This window comes from Nycticebus coucang, chromosome 23, assembly GCF_027406575.1.
Source record: "Nycticebus coucang isolate mNycCou1 chromosome 23, mNycCou1.pri, whole genome shotgun sequence".
In the NCBI taxonomy this organism is placed as follows: domain Eukaryota; kingdom Metazoa; phylum Chordata; class Mammalia; order Primates; family Lorisidae; genus Nycticebus; species Nycticebus coucang.
Window position 1 is genome coordinate 13745070 of NC_069802.1, and position 23988 is coordinate 13769057.

General features: G+C 44.1%; 1 protein-coding gene and 1 non-coding gene across 10 annotated transcripts in view; both read right to left on the minus strand.

Moving 5' to 3' along the window:
• Nucleotides 1–17085, minus strand: part of UBE2K (ubiquitin conjugating enzyme E2 K) — a 68766-nt gene extending 51681 nt beyond the window's left edge. For 2 of the 9 annotated variants that reach the window (XM_053578160.1, XM_053578157.1), the window contains exon 1: nucleotides 16736–17076. In XM_053578160.1, the coding sequence (XP_053434135.1) occupies nucleotides 16736–16798 (63 nt within the window). In that variant the 5' untranslated portion in view covers nucleotides 16799–17076. Of the gene's footprint in view, nucleotides 1–16735 lie in introns of all 9 variants that reach the window. The other 7 variants (XM_053578158.1, XM_053578156.1, XM_053578155.1 and 4 more) reach the window with 7 other exon arrangements.
• A 4695-nt stretch (nucleotides 17086–21780) lies between these two features.
• LOC128576201 (U6 spliceosomal RNA) lies at nucleotides 21781–21888 on the minus strand. The gene has a single exon (XR_008377305.1). It is a non-coding gene; the product is annotated as a U6 spliceosomal RNA (small nuclear RNA).
• Nucleotides 21889–23988: the final 2100 nt, after the last annotated feature.

Below are 23988 nucleotides of genomic sequence, written 5' to 3' on the forward strand. Positions count from 1 at the left end.
AAAACTGAAATAAAATAAAATAAAAATACTGAGAGAAAAAGTTTCTAATTTGCATTTCTTTTTTTTTTCCCTGCAGTTTTTGGCCGGGGCTGAGTTTGAACCCACCACCTCATGCATATGGAGCCGGTGCCCTACCCCTTTTAGCCATAGGCACCGCCCCGAGAGAAAAAGTTTCTAAAAGAGATGGAGTATTATAATCACCTGTAAAAAAATTTTTTAAAGCTTTACAAAAGCAGTAAAATGTGTTTTTATGGGAAGACATTATGCTATTAATAGCTTATAAAACATGAAAGAGAACAACAGTCACAGAGTGGTTACTCCTAAAAAGGAAGAAAAATAGAACAGAGGAAAAAGTTATAAAATGAGCTTCACCTCTGTGTTTTATTTTATTTGAAAGAGGAAGGGTAACCGAGTATGAGAAGATTTAAATCGATTAAATAGGAACCACAGGCTCGACGCCTATTATAGCTCAAGCAGCTAGGGAGCCAGCCACATACACTAAGGCTGACGGGTTTGAATCCAACCTCGGCCTGCCAAACAATGACAACTAAACCAAAAAATAGCCGGGTGTTGTGGAGAGTGCCTGTAGTCCCAGCTACTTGGGATGTGGAGGCAAGAAAATCGCTTAAGCCCAAGAATTTGAGGTTGCTGTGAGCTGTGATGCCCATAGCACTCTACCAAAGGTGACAAAGTGAGACTCTATCTCAAAAAAATAAATAAATAATAAATAGGAACCACAGACAAAAAGGTGTTCAGGTATTATTTTTTAACTGCTAAGCACAAAATATTTCATAATTTAAAAAAAAATCTTTAAAAATAATGTGTAGATGCCAGTCAACTCCCAGCTACTTGGGAGGCTGAGGTAAGAGAATTACTTAAGCCCAAGAGTTTGAGGTTGCTCTTGGGCTGTGTCGACACAGCGCTCTACCGAGGGCGACAAACTAAGACTCTGTCTCTAAAAACAACAACAACAGTTAATAATAATGGGTAGACTGCTTGGCACAGTGACTCACGCCTGTAATCCTAGCACTCTGGGAGGCCAAAGTAGCAGGATTGCCTGAACTCTTGAGTTCAAGATCAGCCTGAGCTAGAGCAAAACCCCATCTCTAAAACCAGCCAAGTGTTGTGAAGGGTGCCTATGGTCCCAGCTACTAGGGAGGCTGAGGCAAAAGAATCACTGGAGCCCAAGAGTTTGAGGTTGCCATGAGTTGTGACGCCAGAGCAATCTACGGAGGGCAACAAACTGAGACTCTGCCTCAAAAAAAAAAAAGTGTATAGAGGCTGGGCATGGTGGCGTTGGGAGGCTGAGGAGGGAGGACTGCTTGAGGCCAAGAGTACCAGATCAGGCTGAGCAAAAGCGAGACCACATCTTTACAAAAAACAGAAAAACTAGCCTGGTGGTGTGGCACACACTTGTAGTCCCAGCCACTTGGAAGAATGAGGTAACAGGATGGTTCAAGCCCAGGAGTTTCAAGTTACAGTGAGCTATGATAATACCACTGCACTCTAATCCAGGAGACAGAGTAAGACCCTTTATCAAAAAAAAGGAGCAGCACCTGTGGCTCAAAGGAGTAGGGGGCCAGCCCCATATGCTGAAGGTGGTGGGTTCAAACCCAACCCTGGCCAAAAACTGCAAAAAAAAAAAAAAAGTAATAAATAAGAAAATAAGAATGTGTAGGGAATAAGTAGCAGATATGAGTATAAGCTACTCTCTCAACCATAATTTTTTTTTTTTTTTTTGTAGAGACAGAGTCTCACTTTATCACCCTTGGTAGAGTGCCGTGGCGTCACACGGCTCACAGCAACCTCCAACTCCTAGGCTTAGGCGATTCTCTTGCCTCAGCCTCCCAAGTAGCTGGGATTACAGGCGCCCGCCACAACGCCCGGCTATTTTTTTGTTGCAGTTTGGCCGGGGCCGGGTTTGAACCCACCACCCTCGGCATGTGGGGCCGGCGCCCTACCCGCTGAGCCACAGGCGCCGCCCTCTCAACCATAATTAATCAGTAATGTTTGGGAGGCAGGGACCTGATTTCAAACTCTATTCCACCAAGTTACTTGATACGAGGTTAATTTCTTCACAGCTACAACTTTCAGATCTAAGAACAAGAATAACATCAATTTCATAAAACTGCCATACACAGTAGAACCTTTTAAGTTGAACACCCGAGAGACTATAACAAACTGGTCAACATAGAGAGGTGGAAGTAGGCCAATTGCACTGATACATTACTTGTGGTGCATGCATATTTGGTCTATGAAAATTAGGTCAACTTAAGGAGGTGATCGACTACGGAGGTTCTACTGTGTAGTATAAAATGTCAATAGGCTTTCAACTACAGGTAGTAATTACTCTAACTATACAGTAAAAGCAAAAACTAAAGAGAAAAACAGTATTGAATGAAATAAAGTTCTCCCACTCTTTCAGAACTACAAAAGAAAATCACATGGATGTAAAATGCAACCAGCTACTTTCTAGCTTCCAAAACCCAATTCTGAAAAGAGATTTACAAAGGAATCCAAGGTTACATACCATAGAATTAGAATCTGAATTCCTTGGTCTAGTTCCAGGATGCCAGAGCAATGTCAAGAAATCAAAAACAGGCTCAGTGCCCATAGCTCAGTGGTTAGGGCACCAGCCACATAAGCTGGGACAGGCAGGTTCAAACCCGGTCCGGGACTGCTAAACAACAATGACAACTACAACAACAAAAAAATAGCCAGGCGTTGTGGCAGGCACCTGTAGTCCCAGCTACTCAGAAGGCTGAGGCAAAAGGATCACTTAAGCCCAAGAGTTTGAGGTTGCTGTGAGATGAGACACTACTGATTGTGACAAAGTGAGACTGTCTCAAAAAAAAAAAAAAGAAAGAAAAATGAAAAATAACCTAAACTCTGTGTTAATAAAAATTTACATTTTATTTTATTGAGACAGAGCCTTAAGCTGTGGCCCTGGGTAGAGCGTGAAGACGTCACAGCTTACAGCAAACTCTAACTCTTGGGCTTAAGCAATTCTCTTGCCTCAGCTTCTGAAGTAGCTGGGACTGCAGGCACCCCCCACAATGCCCGGCCATTTTCTGATTGTAGTTGTCATTGTTGCTTGGCAGGCGAGGGTTGGATTCAAATCTGCCAGCTCCAGTGTATGTGGCAGCACCCTAGCCGCTGAGCTACAGGCACCGAGCCGAAAATCTATATTTTAATACAAACTTTTCTCCAATTTATAACTGTCTCCTAAAAAAAGATTAACTAACACCTTGAGAAAAAGGCCCACTTATACTCCTTTGTATAGTCCTTTTCCTTATCTGTAGGAGAAACATTTCAAGACCCTCAGTGGATGCCTGAAACCATGGACAGTACGGAGCACCATGTATACTATGTCTTCTCCTATACAAACATACTTATGATAAGTAAGGCACAATAAGAGTAACAACAACAGTAATAATATAGTGTAATAAAAGTTATGTGAATGTGCTGTCTCTCTCAAAATATCTTATTGTACTATGCTCACCTGTTTTCAGAGCACAGCTGACCTCAGGTAAATGGAACAACAAAAAGCAAAACTATGGACAAGGAAGGACTACTTGGCCACCAGCCCCACTGGTTGTATAGATGACAAAGAAACACTGTCAGAATTACTATACCCCTCATCATATGTCATTTCCTGAGGCAAATTCACATAAAGCAATTACCAAAAACCACTAAAGGAAACATTTATGATCCAAGAATAGCAAGCAAAACAAAATATGAAAACATAGCTAATTTTGACATTGAACAGCTATCCATTTACCCAACTTTTGGTGTTTTTTTTTTTTTTTTTTTTTTTTGGAGACAAAGTCTCACTTTGTTGCCCTCAGTAGAGTACTATGGCATCACAGCTCAACCTCAAACTCTTAGGCTCAATCTATTGTCTTGCCTCAGCCTCCCAAGTAGCTGGGACTATAAGCACCAGCCACAACACCTGGCTATTTTTAGAGACAAGGTCTTGCTCTTGCTCAAGCTGTTCTTGAACCCGTAAGCTCAGGCAATCCACCTGCCTCAGCCCCCCAGAGTGCTAGGATTATAAACGTAAGCCACCTCACCTGGCCACGTTTTACTAAACTTTTAAATAAGGTCCTAAGCATTGCTCTAATCACTATAAAGAGTCGCCTAATCTTCCCACATTTTATAGTAAAGACAGAAAATTGAAATATAGTCAGTACTTCAGGTATTAAGTAGAAAAGCCAGGACTCAAAGAAAATCTAATTCCAGGGTGGCTCCTGTGACTCAAAGGGGCAGGGTGCCGGCCCCATATGCTAGAGGTGGTGGGTTCAAACCCAGCCCTGGCCACAAACCGCAAAAAAAAAAGAAAGAAAATCTAATTCCAAAACCCAGACTGCTAAGCGCTAAGTGAAATTTACTGTATTACCCTTTAGGAGTTAAATATCTATTTCCTGGCAAGTTTAAATTTTCACTCTAAGAGGAAAAAAGGAAGATACACTTAAACAATATTAAATTATCATTCCTTTTGTATATACAGCTCTGTTAGCATTCAGCAAAGTACTATTTATGATAAAAAAAAAAGTTCCAAAACACAACTACTATAGCTGGAGTAGAATGGTATGCAAAAAGCCTAGGTTCACCCACCGTTAACCATTTCTGTGTGGCTGAGTAATAATCAACCTCTTTGAGCTTCCGTTTCCTGATCTTACAGATGACAGAGAAGCTTGGCTTAGATGTAAGGTTTCTTTTAGCACTAACATTCAATGCATTTTAGCACATTTTCTAAGACTCCATTTTATTTTCATTTTTTATTTTTTTGAGACAGAGCCTCGAGACAGACCCTCAAGCTGTCGCCCTAGGTAGAGTGCTATGGCATCATAGCTGACAGCAACCTCCAACTCCTGGGCTCAAGTGATTCTCCTGCCTCCGCCTCCCAAGTAGCTGGGACTACAGGCGCCCGCCACAACGCCCAGCTATTATTTGTTGTTGTTGTTGTATTGTCACTGTTGGGCCCGGGCTGGACTCGAACGCGCCAGCTCAAGTGTATGTGGCTGGCGCCTTAGCCGCTTGAGCCACAGGCACTGAGCCTCCATTATATTATTTAACAAAGATTTAAAAAAGCATCTTTTGAAAACCTTTAAAATTATATCTTTTGGGCGGCGCCTGTGGCTCAGTGAGTAGGGCGCCGGCCCCATATGCCGAGGATGGCGGGTTCAAACCCGGCCCCGGCCAAACTGCAACAAAAAAATAGCCGGGCGTTCTGGCGGGTGCCTGTAGTCCCAGCTGCTCGGGAGGCTGAGGCAAGAGAATCGCAGAACCCCAAGAGTTAGAGGTTGCTGTGAGCTGTGTGACGCCACGGCACTCTACCCCAGGGCGGTACAGTGAGACTCTGTCTCTACAAAAAAAAAAAAATAATAAAAAAAAAAAAAATTATATCTTTTATTCAAATATACTCAAAACTAATCTCTGCTACTGGAAGTTAGGAAAATAACTAGAAAACAAAGGAGGTTCTTGGCTCGTGTCTATAATCCTAACACTCTGGGAGGCTAAGGCGGGTTCCTGAGCTCATAGGTTTGAGACCAATCGGAGCCAGAGGTAGACTTCATCTCTAAAAAAAAATAGCCGGGCTCATTAACTTAACGGTCTGAGGAAAAAGAAAAAAAAAATAGCTGGGCCTTGTGGCGGACGCTTGTAGTCCCAGCTACTTGGGAGGCTGAGGCAAGAGAATCGCTTGAGCCCAAGAGTTTGAGGTCGCTGTGAGCTGTGACCCCATGACACTTGACCAGGGGGGTCAAAGTGAGACTGTCTCCAAAAAAAAGAAAGAAAGAAAGAAAGGAAGGAAGGAGGTTCTTATCCAGTCATGATAGCTCTTACCTGTAATCCAAGCACTATAGGAGGCTAAGGCAGGAGGTTCTTTTTTTTTTTTTTTTTTGTGGTTTTTGGCTGGGGCTGGGTTTGAACCCACCACCCGGCATATGGGACCGGCGCCCTACTCCTTGAGCCACAGGCTCCGCCCAAGGCAGGAGGTTCTTACGATTGCTTGTAATGGTCTGTTTTTTGATGTGAGTGCTATCTCCACAACTATAAATATGTTGGAGTATGTAAGAGCTGTCCAACTTTGTGAGAGCTGTTCAACTTTCTGTCTTTTTTTGTGGGTTTTTTTTTGACACACAGTCTCATGCTGTCGCCCTAGGTAGACTGCCATGGCGTCACAGCCACAGCTCACAGCAACCTCCAACTCTTGGGCTTAAGCAATTCTCTTTCGTCAGCCTCCCAAGTACCTAGGACTACAGGCGCCCGCCACAATGCCCAGCTATTATTTTTGTTGTTGTTGTTGCATTGTCGTTGTTTGGCAGGCCCCGGCTGAATTCGAACCCACTAGCTCTGGTGTATGTGGCTAGTGCTCTAGCTGCCCAAGCCATCTTTCTGTTCTTAACACATAAATGTGTTTGTTTTTTTGAGACAGAGTCTCATAATTATGTCACCCTGGGTAGAGTGCCATGGCCTCACAGCTTTTAGCAATCTCCAACTCTTGGGCTTAAGCAATTCTCTTGCCTCAGCCTCCCACTAGCTGGGACTACAGGCGCTCACCACAATGTCTGGCTATTTTTCTGTTATTATCGTCATTGTTGTTTAGCAGGCCCTGGCAAGGTTGGAACCCACCAGCCCTGGGTCATGTGGCCAGCTCCCTAACCACTGAGCTATGGGTGCTGAGCCATGTAAATGTGTTTAACTAATTTTATCAATAATCTCTCTGCTCCCTAGTTCCAACTCAGGGTTCTACAGAAAAGATCATTTACTTATACATTTAAATATTCTTATAATTCCTTTGAGACTGCCTCCTGAAATTTGAGATCTTAACTTTTTTTTAGCACCCAACTCAAGAACCTGACTCCATACACATACCCTCAAAACTCCCACAGCATTTAACGTATTTTGGCATGTATAATGCACACTTTTACCCAGTTTCTTTTTTTTTTTTAGGAAAATAAGGGTAGGCATTACACGTGCATAGTGCTAATTCCATATCTATGATTTTTTTTTTTTTGAGATGGATTCTCACATTGTTGCCTCAATAGAGTGCTGTGGCATCACAGCTCACAACCACCTCAAACTCTTGGGCTTGAGCGATTCTCTTGTCACAGCCTCCCAAGTAGCTGGGACTACAGGTGCCTGCCACAATACCTGGCTATTTTTTGCAATTGTCATCATTGTTTAGTTGGCCTGGGCTGGGTTCAAACCCGACAGTCTCAGTGTATGTGGCCAGCACCCTACCCACTGAACTATGGGTGCCTCCCATATCAATGTATGTTTTTAATCATTTTATGCATGCTTATGTGTTAAGAGTATACCCCTAGAACAGTGGTTCTCAGCCCTCCTAATGCTGTGGCCCTTTAATACAGTTCCTGGGGTCACGACCCACAGGTTGAGAACCGCTGCCCTAGAAAGTAGTATCTGTATGCAAAATAATAGCCTGGAATGTGGTAATCAGTTTTGTTAAACTTGTGAGAAACTTCCAACAAAAGCATTTTTGGCCAATGAACAGTGACGTATTTCTCTGTGTGTATTTGAGGTGGGAGCTAACTGATACAAGCCATTTTTTTTTTTTTTTTTTTTTTTTGGCCGGGGCTGGGTTTGAACCCGCCACCTCTGGCATATGGGACCAGCGCTCTACCCCTTGAGCCACAGGTGTCGCCCTGATACAAGCCATTTTTATAATAAATATTTTTGGAAAATGTCAAAACAGTTTTTGTTTACTGTAAGCTTTAAGCTAACAGTTTTTGGGGTTTTGTTTATGTTTTGGGGGGGAACAAAGTTTCTTACTCTGTCGCCCTGGGTAGAATTCCATGGCCTCATAGCTCACAGCAACCTCAAACTCTGGGGTTTGAGCCATCCTCTTGCCTCAGCCTCCTAAGTAGCTGGGATGACAGGCACCTGCCACAATGCTGGGCTAGTTTTTCTATTTTAGTAAAGACAGGATCTCACTTTGCTATGGCTGGTCTGGAACTCCTGAGCTCATACAACCCACCCATCTTAACCTCCCAGAGTGCGAGGATTACAGGCATGAGCTAGGCCAAAGCTAACAGCTATTAAATACACTAAAGAACTGGGCACGGTGGCTCACACTTATAATCCTAGCACTCTGGGAGGCCAAGGAGGGTGGACTGCCTTGAGCTCACAAGTTTGAGACCAGCCTAAGCAAGAAGATCAAGACCCTGTTTCTAAAAATAGCCAGGCGTTGTAGCAGGTGCCTGCAGTCCCAGCTACTCAGGAAGCTGAGGCAAGAGAATGGCTTGAGCCCAAGGGTTTGAGGTTGCTGTGAGCTATGACACCAGGGCCCTCTAGCACTCTGAGGGTGACAGAGTGACAGTCTCAAAAAAAAAAAAAATGCTAAACAGGATGATAAAAGAGCTGCCGAAAGACACTTTAAACCTCCTCCTACAAAGACTATTACCAGATCGTGAAGGAAATAAGAATAAAAGCTTCTTAAGATGCCAAGACAAAAGAGGGCAATGTGAGTGAAACTTCCAAAGCAGTCAGAGATGGAGCAGGAGGAGAAGACCTGGATTCCAGAGCAGCGTCAAACTGGGATCTCTGTTTTGACCAAGAAACAAGGAGAGGGTAAAAGGACTGCGTGCGCACACACACCCACACAAACAGATGATTTCTCAGGGACACCTAAATGGTGCTTTAACCTTATGAAGAAGGTTTGAGCATGGGGACATGAATAAAACTTGCCCCCAAACTACCAGCAGCCTATGAAAATCAAGCTTTGGAATTTCATTCTTGAGTCATCAATCTTCAAAAGACTTGTAACTATGACCTATCCCAAATCGACAATATGGATAAGGTCCCACTCACATTTCATATGCCATCCAACAGAACTGTGGACGTCAAAGGAGCAATTACAGTAGCTGCTAACACTAAGTGGACATGAGACTTTTTTTTATAAGACAGTCTCACATTGTCTCCATCTATCATAGTTCAGAGCAACCTCAAACTCTTGGCCTCAAGCGATTCTCCTGTCTCAGACTCCCAAGTAGCTGGGAATACAGGCACCTGCCACAAAGCCCAACTATTTTTAGACACGGGGTCTCACTCTATCTCAGGCTGGTCTTGAACTCCTGAGCTCAGGCAATCTACCCACCTAGGCCTCCCAGAGTGCTAGGATTACAGGTGTGAGCCACCTCGCCTGGCCAGAAAACACACTTCACTGTTGTTCTAGACTATTGTGCAGACAGGACAAAACTACTACCTATGATCATCTTAAAAAGAAAAATGTTACCAAAAGAAAAGATTCGAAGTGGAGTTATTACCCATGTGCCTGAAAAAGGATGGATGAATGAAGAAGGCATGAAAATCTGGTTTAACAAAGTCTGATGAAGGCCTGGAGGATTACCTAAAACACCAGCTTTGCTTATTTTCCGTCACTTCAAAGCCTGTGTCATACAAAGTGCAAAAGCAATCAGAGCAGACTTGAAAACCCAACTTGCTGTAACTGTTGGGCTAACCAGCCAACTGCAAACTCTTGATGTGTCAGTAAACAAGCCATTTAAGGTCCTAATGAGGAAAAGAGTGGACATCATGGATGCAGTCAGCTGGTAATGATTTAAAACCTACAAGCAGAATCAAGAAAGCATCCATCGGGCTTGGCGGTGCCTGTGGCTCAGTCAGTAAGGCGCCGGCCCCATATACCGAGGGTGGCGGGTTCAAACCCGGCCCCGGCTGAACTGCAACCAAAAAATAGCCGGACGTTGTGGCAGGAGTTTGTAGTCCCAGCTACTCGGGAGGCTGAGGCAAGAGAATTGCTTAAGCCCAGGAGTTGGAGGTTGCTGTGAGCTGTATGATGCCATGGCACTCTACCAAGGGCCATAAAGTGAAACTCTTGTCTCTACAAAAAAAAAAAAAAAAGCAAGCATCCATCACCCAGGTTTGTGATTAGATCCTAATACCATGGAATAGTGTCAAGAAGGAAGTGGCTGTGAAATCATTTTAAAAATGAGGCATCTTGGGCGGCACCTGTGGCTCAGTGAGTAGGGCACTGGCCCCTTATACCCAGAGTGGCAGGTTCAAACCTGACCCCGGCCAAACTGCAACAAAAGAAATAGCTGGTCATTGTGGCGGGCGTATGTAGTCCCAGCTACTCAGGAGGCTGAGGCAAGAGAATAGCCTAAGCCCAGAAGTTGGAGGCTGCTGTGAGTTGTGACGCCACAGTATTCTACCGAGAGCAATAAAATGACACTCTGTCCCTTAAAAAAAAGAAGAGAGACAGCAGGGGAGACTTCCAACTTGGGTCTTCCTCTTTGCCAGAAGCTCTGATGCTTGTTGCTTTTTCTCTATTCCTTTCTGTCTAATAAAATCCAATCTTACCACTGAGGGAAAAAAATGAGGCATCAGCAATGCCATGGGTTAAACTGAGGGTGAGGAAATTTACTATGATAAGGAAAGTGACTCCTCTGAAGACACGGGTAATGTAGAAATTATAGAAGATACTTTTATTTTTTTGAGACAAAGTCTCACTATGTCATCTTCAGTAGAGTGTCATGGCATCACAGCTCACAGCAACCTCCAACTCCTGGGCTTAAGCGATTCTCTTGCCTCAGCCTCCCAAGTAGCTGGGACTACAAACTCCTGCCACAACACCGGCTCTTTTTTTCGTTGCAGTTGTCATTGCTGTTTTTAGCTGTCCTGGGCCGGGTTCAAAACCACCAGCCTCGGTGCATGTGGCCAGTGCCCGACCCACTGAGCTATGGGTGCCACCTAAATGACTTTTTTTTTTTTGAGACTGAGCCTCAAGCTGTCACCCTGGGTAGAGTGCTATGGCATCACAGCTCACAGCAACCTCTAATTCCTGGCCTCAAGCGATTCTCCTGCCTCCACCTCCCAAGTAGCTGAGACTACAGGAAACCGCCACAACGCCCAGCTATTTTTTGGTTGCAGCCATCATTGTTGTTTGGCAGGCCCAGGCTGGATTAGAGTCCACCAGCTCAGGTATATGTGGCTGGCACCTTAGCCGCTTGAGCCACAGGCGCCGAACCCTAAATGGTACTTTTTTTTTGAGACTGAGTCTCACTTTGTTGCCTTGGGTAGAGTGCTCTGGCGTCATAACTCACAACCACCTCAGACTCTTGGGCTCAAGCGATTCTCTTGCCTTAGCCTCCCAAGTAGCTGGGACTATAGGCACCTGTCACAACGCCTATTTCTGTTTTAGAGACGAGGTCTCTCTCTGACTTAGGGCAGTCTCAAACTTGTAAACTCAGGCAATCCCCCTTCCACTTGGGCCTCCCAGAGTGCTAAGATTACAGGCATAAGCCACCACACCCGGCCAACATACTTACAATATTGACAGTCGCAAAGAGCTCTTGGCCTTCTATGATGCAGAAATATCTCATAAATTTGCTATCAGTACATAAAATTCCTTGTACCATGTTTCTGTTCTTATTTTGTAATTATCTGTTACATAAAATACCACACTGTTAAATGCTAAAATTCCTTTATAATACAAAAAACAAGTATTTAAATGTGAACAAATAAAAATTTTAATTAAAAATTTACAATAGGCTCGGCACCCGCAGCATAGTGGTTACGGTGCCAGCCACATACACCGAGGCCGGCGAATTCAAACCCAGCTCGGGCCAGCTAGACAACAATGACAACTGCAACCAAAAAACAGCTGAGTGTTATGGCAAGTGCCTATAGTCCCAGCTACTTGGGAGGCTGAGGCCAGAGAATTGCTTAAGCCCAGGAGTTGGAGGTTGCTGTGAGCCATGATGTCACAGCACTCTACCCAGGACGACATAGTGAGCCTCTGTCTCAAAAAAGTATATATATGGCTCGGTGCCTGTAATTCAGCGGCTAGGGTGCTAGCCACGTACACCAGCTATTTTTTGGTTGCAGCCATCATTGTTGTTTGGCAGGCCCAGGCTGGATTAGAGTCCACCAGCTCAGGTATATGTGGCTGGCACCTTAGCCGCTTGAGCCACAGGCGCCGAACCCTAAATGGTTCGAATGGCGGGTTCAAATCCAGGCCAGGCCTGCCAAACAACGACAACTACAACCAAAAAATAGCCAGGCCTTGTGGTGGACATCTGTAGCCTCAGCTACTTGGGAGGGCTGAGACAAGAGAATCGCTTAAGCCCAAGAGTTGGAGGTTGCTGTGAGCTGTGACACCACAGCACTCTACCCAGGGCGACAGCTTGAGATTCTATCCCAAAATAAACAAATAAATATAAAATAAAAAGGCTCAGTGGCTAGGGCACCATCCACATACACTGGAGCTGGAGGGTTTGAATCCAGCCCAGGCCTGCCAAACAATGACAACTACAACCAAAAAATAGTCAGGTGTTGTGGCGGGCGCCTGTAGTCCCAGCTACTTGGGAGCTGAGGCAAGAGAATCGCTGAAGTCCAAGAGTTTGAGGTTGCTGTGAGCTGTGACACCACAGCACTCTACCCAGGGCAACATAATGAGACTCTGTCTCAAATAAATAAATAAAATAAAATAAAATAATTAAAATAAAAGATTTTTGTTGTTGTTGCAGTTGTCACTACTGTTTGGCAGGTCGGGGCCAGGTTCAAACCCACCAGCCTTGGTGTATGTGGCTGGCACCCTAACCACTGAGCTATGGGCATTGAACCAAAATAAAAGATTTTTTCTCTAGCAGTTTGGTCCAAAAAACATGTATGCATGATACATGGGAGCACATTATACATGGCAAAATATGGTACTCTGCACCTAGCACTTTGATCTATCCTTTTATTACCTTTTTTTGTTTTGTTTTTTAAGTCAGAGTCTCAAGCTGTCGCCCTGGGTAGTGCCGTGCGTCATAGTTCACAGCAACCTCAAACCGTTGGGCTTAAGTGATTCTCTTGCCTCAGCCTCCCAAGTAGCTAGGACTACAGGCGCCTGCCACAATGCTTGGCTATTTTTTTTTTTTTTGGTAGAGACAGAGTCTCACTGTACCAGCCTCACGTAGAGTGCCATGATGTCACACGGCTCACAGCAACTTCTAACTCTTGGGCTTACACGATTCTCTTGCCTCAGCCTACTGAGCAGCTGGGACTACAGACGCCCGCCATAATGACCAGCTATTTTTTTGTTGCAGTTTGGCTGGGGCTGGGTTTGAACCCACCACCCTCAGTATATGGGGCTGGCGCCCTACTCACTGAGCCACAGGGCCTGGCTATTTTTTTGTTGTAGTTGTTGTTCAGTAGGCCTGCAGCAGGTTCAAACCTGCCTGCCTCTGTGTATGTGGCCGGCCACTGGCCACTGACCACTAAGCTATGGGCACTGAGCCATCTTATCTATCCTTTATTTGTCCAACCTCTCCAACCAGGTAAGTCTTAAGAAGCTGTATCGATACGTTCAATAACGGCTTACTGGAAAATAAGAGTATAATTTACACTTCTGGGCTCCCCTAGTATATCACCCCTTTGGGGAGCCCAGAAGCATCTAACGCTATGCCCAATGGACAGAGACTAACAGTAAAGTAATACAAGAAATACAAGGCCAGGCGCAGTGGCTCACACCTGTAATCCTAACACTCTGGGAAGCTGAGGTGGGTGGACTGACTGAGTTTATGAGTTCCTAGACTAGCCTGAGCAAAAGTGAGATCCCTGTCACTAAAAATAGCCAGGTGTTGTGGTGGGCACCTGTAGTTCCAGCTACTCCGTAGCCTGAGGCAAGAAGATTGCTTGAGCCCAAGAGTTTGAGGTTGTGGTGAGCTATGAGGCTATGACACTCTACTGAGGGTGACAAAGTGAGAGATCCTATCTCAAAAAAAAAAAAAAAAAGAAAGAAAGAAAAAGAAATGCACCACCGAACAATATTACTTGCTTTTGACTTCCCCCCCAATCTATAAACTTTCTTTACTCAACCCAAACCAGAACTCAGTGAGGCATACTATTTATGTAAGTTACACACATAACCTACACCAAAAAACACCTTTCTACTGTTAAAAAAATTGTTCAAATTCTTGATACATTCATCTTTGATAAGGAATTTTGCGATTTTCTTTAAATCAAAAGGTAGAAAAAATTTTTTTTTCTTTTTTTTTTTGTAGAGACAGAGTCTCACTGTACTGCCCTGGGTAGAGTGCCATGATGTCACACGGCTCACAGCAACCTCCAGCTCTTGGGCTTACACAATTCTCTTGCCTCAGCCTCCCGAGCACCTGGGACTACAGGTGCCCGCCACAATGCCTGGTTCTTTGTCGGTTGTAGTTGTCGTTGTTTGGCAGGTCCAACAGCCCACCAGCTCTGATCGGGTATATGTGGCTGGAGCCCTACCTGCTGTGCTACAAGCACCGAGCCCACAATAGTAGTTTTTACGAAAAGTTTACAACACAAACTTAAACATTCTTTATGATATACCAGAAAAAATTATTAAAGTGTAGTTACCATATAAACAAACTGGAGGTATCATATAGCATAAGATAAGAAGCAAAAGGATATACATTGATTTAAGCACATTTTATTCATTGAGGTTCAAATTTTTTAATTTTAAAAAATATAAAAATATGCGGCTAAGGCACCAGCCACATACACCTGAGCTGGGGGGTTTGAATTCAGACTGGGCCCACCAAACAACAATGAGTGCTGCAACCAAAAAATAGCTGGGCAATGTGGTGGTGCCAATAGTCCCAGCTACTTGGGAGGCAGAGGCAGGAGACTCGCTTGAGTCCAGGAATTGGAGGTTGCTGTGAGCTGTGATGCCACAGCACTCTACCCAGGGCAATAGCTTGAGGCTCTGTCTCAAAAAATATATATACATATATATTTTTTAAATATATATATATTTATAAGTGGATTATGTTGATTACTTACATATTTATAAAATATATATATATATATATATATATTTTTTTTTTTTTTGGCATGTAGATGCCAGGCATGGTGGTTCACATCTGTAATTACAGGACTTTGGGAAGCAGGAGGATTGCTTGAGGCCAGGAGTTCAAGATCAGCCTGGGCAACAAAGCAAGATCCCCATCTCTAGAAAAAAATGAACAACAACAACAAAATTAGCTAGGCAGAGTGGTGTATACCTTTTTGTCCCAGTGACTAAAGAGGCTGGAATGGGAAGATTACTTGAGCCCAAGAGTTCAAGGCTACAGTGAGCTATGATTGTGGCACTGCATTCCAGCCTGAGTGACAGAGTTAAGACCCTGTCTCTTAAAATTAAAATAAAAATATTACGCATGTTGAAATGCAAGTAAATCTTTAAGTTAATTATAGGTAACCCTTATTTCAATGAGTTTAAACTAACAATTAGATTGTGTTTAAATCCTTTACCTGGTAATACAAACCAGGCTCAATTATTTTTAAATAATTAAAAACATGCCTATCCTTGGCAAGAAATGACAGTGTGGTACAATATAAATACAAGCAGATCTAGATCCAAATTCCAAAGCTGTATGTTTGCAGACAAGCAATTTCATTTCTCTGAATCTCTATTTTCTTATGTCAGATAAAGGAAATTTAATCCAAAAACCTATTCTTTGAATTAAAAAAAGCATAGCATTGATGTATAAAGAAATGACACTAAGAGCCATACTACAAATGGCAGTTAGTTAACAGTAGCAATAACTGAGAGTAAATAATACAACCTAAGAAAAACATACAAATTATGGTTTTATATTCTCACAACAATTCACTTTTGTAATTCAACTCGTAACTATGAAATGTACTTTAAATCAATTCTCCTTACCTGCCTTATCTAAATAAATGTGGCCTGCATTACTGTATATACATTCTGCAGGAAGAACAACTGCAGATAATTTTTTGAAAATGTCAGGATAAACCTATTCACTTAATAAGGAGATCTAATAATGTAGTAATAATCTGGCAAAATCACACATTTTTTAATAGGTCTTCTTCTCAAAAGTAAGGATCAAGTTAACTATGAAGGACATCATAATGAAATTTCATGGCACAACACGAGTCACAGAGGCATTGTCTTAGGAGAGACTCTGAACTGTAACTTGTAAACAGTATTTTAAAATAAGCTACCCGTACACCCATTATTTTTTACTAAGTAAAAATATTTAAATGCCTTTAATACACCAAACAATTTGTCTTTGCCTACTGAAAAACCTTTAGATGTCAATTTTAAAAAGGCCTAGAAATTGGGGCGGGGGATAAGTGGAAAGAAGATAATGAACTAATTTGGAATTAATTTCCTATCTCAGGTGAAAATTGCTTATCCCTCCTAAGATAGTATCCCATTGTGTCTCCCCTTGTCTCCCAACCCCCAATTAGGAGGAAGTAACTCTGTCCTCCTTTCATCAACACCTAAGGACTCATCGCTCCTTCCCTAAGAAAGGGACAGTAGAGGCCTGACAAGCGGTCAGGCACAATACCCTTAAAGTGCGGGCCTTCGAACAGCACAGCTCTCCGGATCCAGTTACCACCTTTCCCCTTCCCCTTCCCCCAACCCAGTTCCCGGGTTTTCTCAGGCTCGGCCTGCTCCCTCCCCACCCCACGGCCACAATTCCAGCTGCTGCCACCTCGGGCCTCTCTCCCAAGCTCCCGTCTCGCCAAGAAGTGTCCCCCTGCCTCTCAGCCCCCAAACCGCGTTCCTCCCCAGAGCCCCCGCCCGCGAGCCCGGCTGTCCCAGGGCCCCGGGAGGAGGAGGGGAAGGCTGCTGCTTCCCAACAGGCACAAGGGCGGCCGCCCGGGGACCCCCGCGGCTCTCGGGGTCGCCGCCTGCAGGGCCCGCCCGCCCCGGGCTGGGGTGGGGAACGTCTGGGAGTTCATTTCTGACCTCCTCGCTCTTCAGCACCTCCTTGAACTCCCTCTTGATTCGCTGCACCGCGATGTTGGCCATGTCTCCGCCCGCAGCTGATTCGTACCCGCCTCCTCCGCCACCGCTACGACCACCGCCGCCGCCGCCACCTCTTCCTCCACCGCCTCCTCCCTTGGCGATTCAGACCCAAGCACACGAACACTGCCACTGCCACCCCGGCCGCCGCGTTGTCCTCAGTGTGGAATCACCTCCGCGCCCGGCCACCAAAATGGCGCCGGGTCCGCGCATGCGCACGAGGTTGACCCGGCCGGGCGGCGCAGCCGCTCCCGTTGTAGCCCCCGTACGCCTCAGCCTCCAGCCGGCGCCGCGCCGCGCCGCGCGTCTCAGCTGGAGCTGCGGCCGCGTGGCTCCGCCCTGTCGGCGTCTGGGGCCGGGAGGGTGCGGCTCCGGAGCTGGCCAGCCCTGCCCTGCCCTGGGGTCGTCTCCTGTGCCCCCCTCTTACTTAAAACCGTGTGCTGCGGTCTTGGCTTCCAAGCCGTGGCCTCTGACCAAAGGCTCCAGCCCAGTTTGATGGATTCGCGGGCCGGACTCGACCCGAGCTCCGCCCTGACTCAGCTAGACCCTTAGCGTGCCTTCTGTGTCTAGATGGTGGAATCGGCATCCTAGAACTCAGCCCGGCCCATTTTTGGTTGGTATAGCCCCAGAAAAATCCATTGCAGTTTTGTTTTGTTTTTTTTTGAAACAGAGTCTTATTATGTCGCCCTCGGTAGAGCGCTGTGGCGTCACAGCTCACAGCAACCTCACAACTCTTGGGCTTAAGCTATTCTCTGGCCTCAGCCTCCCAAGTAGCTGGGCCTACAGGTGCCCACCACAACGCCCGGCTATTTCGTTGTTGTTGTTGTTGCAGTCATTGTTGTTTAGCTGAGCCGGGCCAGGCTCGAACCCGCCAGCTTCGGTGCATGTGGCTGGTGCCTTAGTTGTTTTTGTCTCATAACCATTGTACCACTAGTGTGCCCATCATCACAGGTGATGGCAATTATTAAATTGAGGATGGTTATTATTGGATCCCATTGTGTGTACCTGACATAGGTACTCCACGAAGTGTGGGTTTACAGGCCAGGTGTTGGTTTTTGACCTATTTAGAAAAAAAAAAAAATACCAAGCCCTGGAACTAAAACCTTGGTTTTTAAACTTGAATGTGCATCAGAATCCGTGGAGAGCTTGTTAAACAGATTACTGGGACCAATCCTAGAGTTTGAGATGGACCCAAGACTTGGAATTTCTAACAATCTCCAGGGAGTTCCTGCTGCTACTAGAGGTGGTTCAGGGACTACATATGACAACCACAGAACCAAGGCATGTGAAAATTCATATGTATAAATTAAAGTGAAAGTTGGAAAACTAGAAGCTCTTTGGGAGGCAGGACGCAGTGGTTCACGCCTGTAATCCTAGCGCTCTGGGAGGCTGAGGGAGGATTGCTTGAGCTCAAGAGTTGGAGACCAACCTGAGCCAGAGCCAGACCTCCTCTCTACTAAAAATAGAAAAATTAGCGGGCGTTGTGGCCGGCCCCTGTAGTCCCAGCTACCTGGGAGGCGGGAAGAAGATAACTCAAACCCAAGAGTTTGAAGTTACTGTGAGCTATTATGCCATGGCACTCTACCCAGGGCGGCAGAGCAAGACTGTCTCAAGAAAAAAAAAAAAAAGAAAGAAAGTTAGAAAGCTCCTTGGGAAAATGGGGCAGCAGAAGGTCGACTTTGGTTCTAGTAGGCACTCAATAAATATTGAGTCAAGAGTAAAATGTTTTAAGTGAAAGTAAGTAAAATGTTTTAAAATGAAATTAAGTGTAAAAGGTAATTTGAACATGATTACTAGGATTTACAATAAGTAATATGGTTTTGATGTTAAGAGGCACTTTGGATAGAATTGCACAGTCTCCAGCTGCTGGGCCTGTTAGGAACCCAGTGGCACAGCAGGAGACAAGGGGCAAGCCAGCCAGCCTAAGGTGCATCTGTATTTACAGCCACTCCCTATTTCTCCCATCAAGCCTGAGCTCCACCTCCTGTCAGATCAGCAGTGGCATTAGATTCTGTAGGAGCACTAACCTCTCTGTAAACTCCGCATGGGATGGATCTAGGTTGCAGGCTCCTTATGAGACTCTAATGCAGGTGTCCTCAAACTGCGGACCGCGGGCCACATGAAGCGGTGTGAATTGTATTTGTTCCTGTTTTGTTTTTTATTTCAAATTAAGATGTGCAGTGTGCATAGGAATTTGTTCATAGTTTGTTTGTTTTTAACTATAGTCCGGCCCTCCGACGGTCAGGGACAGTGAATTGGCCCCCTGTTTAAAAAGTTTGAGGACGCCTGCTCTAATGCCTGATGATCTGAGGCAGATGAACTAATTATAGAAATAAAGTGCACAGGACGGCGCCTGTGGCTCAGCGGGTAGGGCGCCGGTCCCATATGCCGGAGGTGGCGGGTTCAAACGCAGCCCTGGCCAAAAAAAAAGAAATAAAGTGCACAATAAATGTAATACGCTTGAATCATCCAGAAACTATCTCTCCAGCCCCTAGTTCATGGAAAGTTTGTCCTCATTGAAAGCAGTCCCTATTGCCAAAAAGTTTGGGGACCACTGGACTAGAACATTTTGGGATAAATAATAAGTGTTATTTTAGAAGTTTAGATTTCATCTACTTCCCTCGCCTAATCAGCCAGAAAAGAAATTTTTTTTTTTTTTTTTGAGACAGAATCTCACTTTGTCACCCTGGGTAGAGTGCCATAGTGTCATAGCTCACAGCAACCTCAACCTCTTGGGTTCAAGTGATCCTCTTGCCTCAGCCTCCTGAGTAGCTGGGACTACAGGTGCCCACTACATGCCTAGATATTTTTTAGAGACAGGGGCTTGCTTTTGCTCAGGCTGGTCTCCAACTCCTGAGCTGAAAGCAATCCACCCACCCAGAGTGCTAAAATTACAGGCACGAGCTACCTCACCTAGCTAGAAAAATGTATTATAAATATATCACAAGTATACAGTCTTAGAAAAAGTGACCAAATTGTGACATCAATAAGAGAAATAGCCACTGGAGGTGAATCATTCAGTGGAGGCACAAAGCAGAAGGGAATTTTTTTTTTATGCTTATATGGAATGTAGAGGGAAATGTCTTGAATTTTTGCCCCAGGGAACTAAAGGGGAATTTTTTTTTTTTTTTTTGAGACAAAGTCTCACTATGCTGCCCTGGGTAGTGCCGTGGCATTACAGCTCACAACAACCTCTAACTCTTGGGCTTAAGCAATTCTATTGCCTCAACCTCCCGAGTAGCTGGGACTACAGGCGCCCACCACAATGCCCAGCTATTTTTCTTTTGTTGCAGTTGTCATTATTGTTTAGCTGGCCTGGGTTGGGTTCAAACCCACCAGCCTCGGTGCATGTGGCTGGCACTGTAACCACTGTGCGACTGGCGCTGAGCCTAGAGGAGAATTTTTTAATTCCAGTTCTCTCTCATGCCAGCTCTCTTGGCCAGCCTTTGTTTCCTCATCTGTGAAATAAGGAAACTGTATTAGATGATCTCTTTCAAGTTTAAAAAGATCAGAATTTTGAAATATTCTCTCAAAAATTTCCGTATGTGAACATAAATTATATAAACCCTTCTAGCAGAGCCCTCTAGCGGTCCTAAAAGGAGTCAACCATATACATAGGTCATGATAACCTAAATCATATAATACAATATGTAATGCAGATCATAGATGGTGGTGGTTTTGTTTTTTTCTGAGACAGAGTCACACTATGTCGCCCTTGGTGGAGTGCCATGGGGTCACAGCTCACAGCAACCTCAAACTCTTGGGCTTAAGCCATTCTCTGGGCTCAGCCTCCCAAGTAGCTGGGACTACAGGCGCCCACCACAACGCCCGGCTACTTTTTTGTTGCATTTGTCGTTGTTTAGCTGGCCCAGGCTGGGTTCCAACCTGCCAGCCTGGGTGTATTGGCCAGCGTCCTACCCACTGACCTACGGGCGCTGCCCCAGATCATAAGTTCTTCGGTATTATGATTTAGTCATGATTAGCTCCATTAGCTAACTAATTAAATAAATGTTTATTGACTGCCTACTATGTGCCAAACATAAGCTAAGCCTAGAGGCATGTCAGTGAACAAGAGATAAAAATCCCTGGAATTGGCCTACTTGCCTACTTGCCCTAGCAATGGAGGCCCGTTCTCTGTGGCAAATGTATTTTTCTTTGTAAATTTTCTTACTCTGTAATCCTGTCTTTCTCCTCCTCCTTTGTTTCACACTTGCCTTAAAAAAAATCCTTAGATGGGGTGGCACCTGTGGCTCAAGGAGTAGGGCGCCGTCCCATATGCGGGAGGTGGCAGGTTCAAACCCAGCCCCAGCCAAAAACAAACCACAAAAAAAAAAAAAAAAATCCCTAGAGGCTCGGTGCTGTGGCTCAAGTGGCTAAGGCACCAGCAACATACACCTGAGCTGGCAGGTTCGAATCCAGCCCAGACCGCCAAACAACAATGACGGTTGCAACCAAAAAATAGCCAGGTGTTGTGGCGGGCGCCTGTAGTCCCAGCTACTGGAGGTAGAGTTGGAGGTTGCTGTGAGCTATGATGCCAAAGCACTCTACCCAGGGTGACAGCTTGAGGCTCTGTCTCAAAAAAAAAAAAAAATCCCTAAAATTATGAGATATACATTCTAGGATGGATGGGGAGAATTAATCTCAAACTAGGGACTATAGACACTTAGAGAATCCCCGAGATGTTTTCCGGGGTTGACCTGCAATGTCCAAATTTGTCATAATGATACTAAGAAATTATTTTCCTTATTCTGTGTTGGAATTTGCACCAAGGCTAATATCGTTAAAAGCTTTTCCCATACCTTCTAGAGTTTTTTATCATTTCATTTCTTAGGTTTAAATCTTTTATCCAAGATGAGTTAATTTTTGTAAGTGGTAAGAGGTGTGAGTCCAGTTTTAGTCTTTTACATGTGACTAACAAGTTCTCCTAGCACTGTTTATTAAATAGGGATTCTTTTTCTAAGTGTATGCTTTGTTTGGTTTATCAAAGAAAAAATACGGAATGCTTCATGAATTTGCATGTCATCCTTGCACAGGGGACCATGCTAATCTTTTCTATATCATTCCAATTTTAGTATATGTGCTGCCAAAGGATACACAACTCAGCTGTGTTCTATTAAGGTATTAAAGAGACTTTGTTTTGAAAAATAATTACTTTTCACTAAAGATATAATATTTATGTTAGCATGTAATGGTTTTTTTATACTTATACATTAGTAACTATTTCAATAATTTTTAAGTTTTTGTTTCTAATACAACATTCATAGATATGGCCCACATACAAAGGATCTTGGGAATCTTCAATATTTTTGAAGAGCGTTAAGGTATTCTGTATTACATAGGAGGCTTAGATCTAAAACATCACACAGAATATGTAATTTCCACAAACATGTATGTGACAGTTGTGAAATTGCTTTTACGTTGAATGGAGAAAAGTTCATCATGTAATTCTTCTAATGTCTCCAGAGTTTTGAGGTTTTGATTCCAATTTTTAAAAATGTTGTAAGGCATACTAGTGCTTTGACAACAATTTGAAATGAGAAAGTTTTCTTTTCTGTAGATTGTGGTAGTTACTATTACACGTCTTCAGATTCAAATTTCCTGTTCTTCTAAATGTAGAAGAATTTTTTTCTTGCAGCCCTTTTCTAAACTTGTATTTTGCCAGCTTTTTGAGACTCTTTTTTTTCCTTGTTTCTCAGCACTGCCTATTCTCATATAACTCTTTTTGAAATACATAGTACTTATCTCTAAGTTTGTTGTTGTTGTTGTTTGCTTTCCCTGAGCAGAGAAATGTAGAGAGCAGTATTTAGATATACAGTTTAATTTCTCTTTTGCTTTTTTTTTTTTTGCCAGGGCTGGGTTTGAACCCGCCACCTCCGGCATATGGGACCAGCGCCCTACTCCTTGAGCCACAGGTGCCACCCTTCTCTTTTGTTTTTTGAGACGAAGTCTCACTACATCGCCCTTAGTAGATCGTCATGGAGTCACAGCTCACTGCAACCTCAAACTCTTGGGCTTCAGTGATTCTCTTCCCTTAGCCTCCCAAGTAGCTAGGACTACAGGTGCCCGCCACAACACCCAGCTATTTTGTTGTTGTTGTTGTGTTGCAGTTGTCATTGTTGTTTTAGTTGGCCAGGGTTGGGTTCAAACCCACCAGTCTTAGGAGGTAGCTGGCGCCCTACCCACTGAGCTACGGGTGCTGCCCCACAGTTTAATTTCTAAACTTAGCAACTGGCCAGTGAGAACAACAGTATTGATTGTAATGCACTCTATATTATTCCAAAATTAGAAAATAGATCAGAACCCCTACCATTGTGGCTTTCGGAATATCTTCAGCATGGAGTGGAAAGTTGTTTCCCTAGCAGAGAATAGGCTTCCTTACCTTAGGTTAAACAGATTTCATTCAGGCACAGAGTTTCTTCAGGTGGGAGCTTTTTTCAGGGCAGGACCTCATAATTCCACTCTGTCAAAGGATACACAGCTACAAGTGGGAATGGCTAGTAGGGCCTTCCCACGTAGCACATGTAAGTGCAAACATACAATGTTTGTCCTTTTCTGACTGGCTTATAATGTTATGGGGGGTTGTCCATGTTGAAACATGTATCAGAATTTCCTTCCTTTCTAAAGCTGAATAATATTCTGCTGTACATATATACCACATTTTGTTCATCCAGTCATACATCCACCTTTTGGCTTGTTAACTGAAGAGAATAATGAGGTTCATAAGTTGAAGGAGAACTTTTTTTCCCTAGCAGCCTATGGGTGGCCATTCTAATAGGCTAGAAAGCGGAGACCAGACCAGAAGCCAAGAACACATGCTTCAAGGAGGGGCAATGGGAACAGGAATTTATACTGAGCAGGATGGCTAAATGTACATATTTAACAAGCTATAGGAAGAGTCATAAATATTTATGGAAGGAGAAATATGCACCTATATAATTAAGATTTATGCCACTTTATAGAATTTGTGTACAGAAAATGGCTGCCATCTGGTGTCAAAAGGTGACGCAAAGGACACGAAAACCCTCTCTGCCCCTGCTCTATAGACTGGGTAAAACTACTCTGTGGTTGGTAGTCTCTTTTCAGGTCTGTATCAAAGACTGGTATATGGTTATCCCCTTTTAAAAAAAAAAAAAAAAAACCTTCTGAAAAAAAAAGAAAAGAAAACCTTCTGGCTCAGCGCCTGTGGCTCAGCAGAT